This window comes from Pimephales promelas, chromosome 16 (assembly GCF_988280905.1).
Source record: "Pimephales promelas chromosome 16, fPimPro1.hap1.1, whole genome shotgun sequence".
NCBI classification, from domain to species: domain Eukaryota; kingdom Metazoa; phylum Chordata; class Actinopteri; order Cypriniformes; family Leuciscidae; genus Pimephales; species Pimephales promelas.
The window spans coordinates 34,865,983-34,873,482 of NC_142784.1; the positions used below are offsets into that span (position 1 = coordinate 34,865,983).

At 41.2% G+C, this 7,500-nt stretch overlaps 1 protein-coding gene across 8 annotated transcripts in view; it reads right to left on the bottom strand.

The window, feature by feature from the left end:
• ecel1 (endothelin converting enzyme like 1) overlaps positions 1-7,500 on the bottom strand; it is a 60,010-nt gene that overhangs the window by 13,272 nt on the left and 39,238 nt on the right. For all 8 annotated transcript variants that reach the window (XM_089121595.1, XM_089121600.1, XM_089121599.1 and 5 more), the window contains 5 exons: positions 3,787-4,540; positions 2,301-2,567; positions 2,068-2,136; positions 1,129-1,239; positions 172-264 (listed from right to left, as the gene is read on the bottom strand). In XM_089121595.1, coding sequence (XP_088977721.1) covers positions 172-264; positions 1,129-1,239; positions 2,068-2,136; positions 2,301-2,567; positions 3,787-4,410 — 1,164 coding nt within the window. In that variant the 5' untranslated portion in view covers positions 4,411-4,540. The remainder of the gene's footprint in view (positions 1-171; positions 265-1,128; positions 1,240-2,067; positions 2,137-2,300; positions 2,568-3,786; positions 4,541-7,500) is intronic.

The following is a 7,500-nucleotide window of genomic DNA, read 5'->3' on the forward strand; positions in this document are numbered from 1 at the left end:
AATTATCAGCGGATCTGTGCGGTACTGATGTGTTCGGTCAGTTTCACCGTTCAGTGGAAGGTCATCAAGAACCACAATATAGTATGTTTTATATATTTACGATAGGAAATGTACAATATATTGTCATGATCTTCGCATAAAATGTGTGTGTGTGTGTGTGTGTGTACTCACGCTGGGAGCCAGTTTCTGCAGCTGGTTCAGAGTCATGCGGTTGTACATGCTGCTGATGTCTTTCCTTTGCTCCTCGTATTCAGACACTGTGATCTTTGACCAAAAACAAAGAAGAAAGACTGTTCAATCACGTGCATTAACACACACACACACACACACACACACACAACAAGCACATCCAGCAGTTCAGAATCACTTCCATTCAGATTCAGTGATTCGGTTCATTCAAGTGATTCCTTTGAACGAACACACTCATCCTTCCCTCGTGGGTCACAATGACCCGAAGCCCTAAAATTATACTTCTTTTATTTTTTAGTCCAGAGATATTTTATTTAATTTTGATAATATTTTCAAATGCTATTTTTAGGAGATTTTTGTTATTTTTTATTTGATTTTGCTTTAAATTACTAGATTTGATCAATAACTAAATAGTAATTTAGAAGCACTTTCCTCAGAATCTTTCAACTTAACTTCAAAATAACTCACAATTTCATGCCTAAACCTTTTAATTATAAACATTATACATTAAAAATATCGCGGGAGCCGAGGGCGAAGTGGGCGGGGCCAGTGTGTGGTGGGCGGGGCCACCCCTGGGGGCGGGGCTACAGTACAGTACAACATTAAAAAACATTTTTCCGTAATGTTTTTAGATATAATTTTGAGCATATTTAGGTTTTTCTATGTGTACTGAAGCATTCCTCACATTCCACTGATTCCTAAGGGGGGCAGGTTGAGCCGAGAGGGACGGATCCATACTGTTGTGTGTGTGTGTGTGTGTGTGTATTCATGGTTCAAGTGCGACAAAAATTCTCCAAAGAACACTCAATTTTCAACAAATTTTCAACAACTTTCCAAAAAGCATTCTGGGTCAAAATGACCCGAGTAAGGGATGATGGGAAGAACGACTCCCTGGCGAACACACACACACACACACACACACACACACGAGATACATACGTTTGCCAGTTTGATCTCCAGGTCCAGGATCTCTCGAGCCTTCAGCGTGGCGTTCTGAGCTCCCAGCATGCTCAGCAGTCGCTCCATCAGCGCCTTATAGGACGCCAGGATCTGACGGACGCGAGAGAAAACTGATGTCACACACAAAAGCAAAAGTAGCATTCATAAACCATGCTTACTGATGAATTTCATATGATTCTAATTATTAAAAATAAAGTATTTAAAAAGTTAGACATATTTTAATAAACTAAAGAATACAACCTAATTGTAACGTGTTACCAATGTAAACACTTACATGGATGTCTATTATATACGTCAAATGTTTGTATATTTAATAAAGCAAATCTCATATTATGCCTGAGTTAGCAATAATAAAAACCAGGTCTTATTTCACCATAATAATAAGAAATGATATTTTTAGTGCTGGGCAATGATTAATCACACCCAAAATACATAACACATGCGTGTGTAGTGCGTATAATTATTTTGTATACATAAAATACACACATATGAATAAATATATTTAATATATATACATAATTTTAAAAAATACATATTTCATACATAAATAACCCATTTTTTAAAAATATGTACATGCATTTGTGTGTTTATATATACAAAATAATTATCCACAGTACACACACATGTATAAATGTACACACAATCTTTTATTTTGGATGTGATTAATCATGATCTAGAATATTTTACATAAAGACAGGAGTTTGTTCCTGGGAATATTGATCTCTCGGTGGGATTTCTTCGTGGCTTGTCAGTTTAAATGTGTAGTTGCATTGTGGTAAAAGTCTGATGTCATCGGAGCGTGACAGAGGCACCGCTGTGACCTCATTACTGATGGACACGAGCTCGTCTGTGACATCATCACCAGCTGTGACCCGATCAATTAGACATGCGACAGATGGAGAGACGGAGGCGCTTCACCTTCACACTGTCTTCATCCAGGCCGAAGTACAGAGTTCGTTCCGGCAGAGTCAAACCCTCCTGATCAATCTGCAATCACACACAACTTTATTAGTATTGTCCATTTTATATTTGTACATTTCTGGAATACATAATTTAGAAAGTTCCTCTGATAACATCTCACTGTAAACTGTAATGTGGAATTTTAATGTGAAAAGCGCTATAGGAATAAACGCGAACTGAATTAGCCTCACCCGTATGGCGTTGCGTGACGAGTTTTTATCGTCTACGCTGACGGTGAGCGAGAAGAACACGGATGTGCTGTATAATCCCTGAGTCTTGTACAGCATCTCATTAAAATCCGGGCTCACGGGGGCGGAGCTACTGTCCCACCCCGCCCCTCTAGGCGGAGCTCCAGACAGGTCCCACCCACCACAGCTGTCAATCACCTCAGTCATAGGCCCCGCCCCCAGACGGTCGATCTCCTTCATGTTCATGCACGAGCGGTAGAATTCTTTCACCTTTGGGAGAAATATAATAAAGTATAATTTAACCCCAATGAAAAATATTTTTTTATAATATTTTCAGTTTTAGCTAACTATAACAACCTTTATTTATATAATTTCGGTAACACTTTACAATACGGGTGCACTAATATATATTAATTCATGCTTAACTAATGCACAGATAATAATGAGTTAATGTATAACTCATGAAGAACTAAACCATTAATTAATGATTACTGCATCAGCAACTGATAAAGAGTCAATATGATTAATAGATTAAGTAATACATGAATTGCTATTAATTCAATGTGTCATTGTGTATTAATTCCTTAATAACATATTTTATTAACTAATAGTGTAAATTAATGTGTTAATTACCACAATTAGTCAAAGCTATGCACTTCAACTTCCAGTTGTCTGCTTTAATTAATCATTAGCTAATGAGGTATCATTATGTTATGACTTTACTTGTTGGGGCACATCATTATTAACTAGTCATTTAGTAATTGTAGTAATTTGCACTGTAATTTGCAGTAACAATGAAGTAATTAATCATGTATTAATGCATATTAGTGTACCTGTCATATTATCTGGAAGTTGAAATACAAGGCTTTGGCTCATTCTGGTAATTAACATATTAGTTTAAAAAAATGAGTTATTATGGAATTAATCCACAATTACATATTTAATTAATAACAATTCATCTATGAACTAATACATTAAACCTACAGACTCTTAATTAGTTCCTAATGTGGTAATCATTAATGCATAGCTTAAATAATCATTAGTTACAAATTAATTCAGTATTATCTGTGCATTAGTTAAGCATGAATTAATGCTTATTAATGCACCCCTATTGTAAAGTGTTACCATCATTTCTTACAAAAACATTAGAAATAAATACCTACTTGAATAAAATAAAATATCAGTTTTTTTATTTGCACTATATTAAACCTATTTCTATTATTTATTGCAATGTATTGTTAAATCTCACATCCAAAGTACATACAGTATTATCCGTAATATGAGCCCCATTGTTTTGTTTTTGTACATTAAATGTGTACATTTGATGTCCATTGTTGTGTAAGTTTAAGAAAATGAAATAAAATACATAAATCAATGTAAAAAAGTAAAAAAAAAATATTTAATTAATAAATAATCATAAGTAAATAAATAAATAAAAATGATAAAAAGTAAAAAATAAAACAAATGTCTTTAAAGCAAGCCGTCGTACCTTCCTCTCGGCACTGTCCGGCTCGTTCCTCTGGACCGGCACCTGTAGGAGGCGCTGCAGCTTCTCCTGGTTCAGTTCCCCAATGGCGGTGATGATCCCGTAGCTCAGTTTGTCGTCGGGAATCCCGTGTCGGCGGAGCCATCCTCCGCAGGCGAAGCTGTAGAAGTCGTGACAGGGCTGGACGCTCGGGTCGATGTTTCCCTGGACGAATCGCGCGGCCCGGATCAGCGAACGGCGTTTAACGCAATCCTGCCTGCACTGCGAATCCTGCGCTTCCAGCGACAGGAACTTCAGCGCTAGCATGCATCCGAGAATCACGCACATTCCCGCCGCGAACACCAGCGCCGAGAGAAGGCAGATTTCCCGCCGGCTCCACCGGGCCGGAGCCCTGCCCCCAGGAGTGGCCCCGCCCACCACACACTGGCCCCGCCCACTCCGCCCTCGGCTCCCGCGATCTAGGGATCCCCCCAGGTGCAGACTCATGCCGTTGCTCAGCGTGTTGCTCCCGTAGCGGCTGCCGTACTTGATCTCCTGGAAGTCGTCGTAATGCGCGGTCAGGGAGTACGTCTTCTCCATGCCGACCGACGTCTGCGTTCGCGATTTGTTGGGGAAAGTGTGGAACATGAGGTCACGAGGGAAGGATATAGGATCAAATTAAGGTCATGACCTTTGACCCTTTCAAATCTGAGGTCAGTCGGGATCCTGGGGATTTTTTCACGTCAAGTCCGTCAGCCGTTTCCTTTCTCAGCATGACCTGTGGTGAGAGAGATGTAATTAATAATTGCGTTTCAATTCGATTTTTATGTTTTGAACAAAACAGAAATTTAATGAAAAATTACAATTAAATGAAAAAAGTCTGTTATGGATAACCAGTTTTGGGGAAAGTTACTTTTAAAAGTAATGCATTGCAATATTGAGGTACTCACATAAAACCTTTTTATGAAAGCAATGCATTATATTACTTTTGCGTTACTTTTTCTCACCTGGGCTGTGCTTGCTTGTTTGTTTTTTAATAACAACAAATGTAAAGACCCTTTCTTCACACCAAAAGTGAAATGAATAACCTAAATGCATATCACTCCTGTACAGTAGAGGGCGCCGCTCAAACAAACCTTTCTGCTGCTATTCTGGATTAAACAACAATAGAATCGAAGAAGTTCAACACTCTTATTTCTAAATCTAATCTGAAGTACTGTTTGCTTATTAGTATAGTTGAATTAGATCATTGAAGGTCAGCAGTGTAGAATTCAGATATTGCATTTTACTGTTTTAATTCATTTTGAGGAATACTAAATGTTTTCGTGCATTTGAGACGAGTAAATGCATGTTCTCATTAAGTCTAGAACTAGAATAAGTTAAAAAACCACCACACACACACACATAAATGTGAAAAAGTAACTCAGATATTTTTGTTGTAAATTGAAAAAGTAACTTTACTGGTTACTTGAAAAGTAATCTGATTACGTAACTCGAGTTACTTGTAATGAGTCCCACACAACACTGCTCATTAATGCATTTTCAGACATGAGATGTTTAGGCAAAGCAACTTTGCATTATATCAGTTCATGCATTTTCAGGGAATCAAACGACTGACCTTGTTTGAGCGAAATATATGTGCTATTAAAGTCTTATTGCTTTTATAAAATGGATTCTCTTTAAGTGTTTCTCAGCATGGCACATAAACACTGGACTGACCAATCAGCATTCAGAACCACGACTGTCCGTTTTATAAATCCTGATTAAAAAGCTTGATTAAAAACAGAGCTGTCTTTTATAAAAAGCTCCCTGTTCTTAGTTTGTTTTATTCCACTTCTAATGCGCCTTCCTAAAGTTGTTTAGATTGATTTCAGACACTCGACCATCAGAGAAACACTGGCCGGTGACTCAAAGGCCTGGATCGATCCGAGAGAGAGAGAGAGAGAGAGAGAGAGAGAGAGACTCCAGGGAGTACTGATTGATGGATGGAGAGTTGATGTGACTTCAGTGGCTGAGCAGAGAGAGAGAGAGAGAGAGGCTTAAACACATTCAAACAGGTCCTCATACACACACACACGCGCGCGCGCTACCCATCAACCACACGCCGGTAAACTGCGTCAAGCCTGCCAGGCAAAGCTCACCTCCTGCAGAGCTACAAACCTGTTACTGGATAATGGAGCAAACACTCATTCACACACACACTCCCTCACTCACTCCCTCACTCACTCACTCACTCACTCACTCACTCACTCATTCACACACTCACTCACACACTCACTCACACACTCACTCACACACTCATTCACACACTCCCTCCCTCACTCACTCACTCACTCCCTCACTCACACACACTCACTCACACACACACTCACACACTCATTCACACACTCCCTCCCTCACTCACTCACTCACTCACTCACTCACTCCCTCACTCCCTCACTCACACACTCACTCACTCACTCACTCACTCAATCACTCACACACTCATTCACTCACACACTCACTCACTCACTCACACACTCCCTCACTCACTCACTCACTCACTCACTCACACACTCATTCACACACTCCCTCCCTCACTCACTCACTCACTCACACACTCATTCACACACTCCCTCCCTCACTCACTCACACACACACTCATTCACACACTCCCTCCCTCACTCACTCACTCACTCACACACTCATTCACACACTCCCTCACTCACTCACTCACTCACTCACACACTCACTCACACACTCACTCACTCACTCACTCACTCACACACTCACTCACACACTCACTCACACACTCACTCACACACTCATTCACACACTCCCTCCCTCACTCACTCACTCACACACTCACTCACACACTCCCTCCCTCACTCACTCACTCACTCACTCACACACTCATTCACACACTCCCTCCCTCACTCACTCACTCACTCACACACTCATTCACACACTCCCTCACTCACTCACTCACTCACTCACTCACACACTCCCTCACTCACACACCCCCTCACTCACTCACTCACTCACTCACACACTCACTCACACACTCATTCACACACTCCCTCACTCACTCACTCACTCACTCACACACTCATTCACACACTCCCTCCCTCACTCACTCACTCACTCACTCACTCACTCACTCACTCACTCATTCACACACTCACTCATTCACACACTCACTCACTCACACACCCCCTCACTCACTCACTCACTCACTCACTCACTCACTCACTCACTCACTCACACACTCCCTCACTCACACACTCCCTCACTCACTCACTCACTCACTCACTCACTCACTCACTCACTCACACACTCCCTCACTCACACACCCCCTCACTCACTCACTCACTCACTCACACACTCACTCACACACTCATTCACACACTCCCTCACTCACTCACTCACTCACTCACACACTCATTCACACACTCCCTCCCTCACTCACTCACTCACTCACTCACTCACTCACTCATTCACACACTCACTCATTCACACACTCACTCACTCACACACCCCCTCACTCACTCACTCACTCACTCACACACTCACTCACTCACTCACTCACTCACTCACTCACTCACTCACTCACTCACTCACTCACTCACACACTCCCTCACTCACACACCCCCTCACTCACTCACTCACTCACTCACACACTCACTCACACACTCATTCACACACTCACTCACTCACTCACTCACTCACTCACTCACTCACTCACTCACTCACTCACTC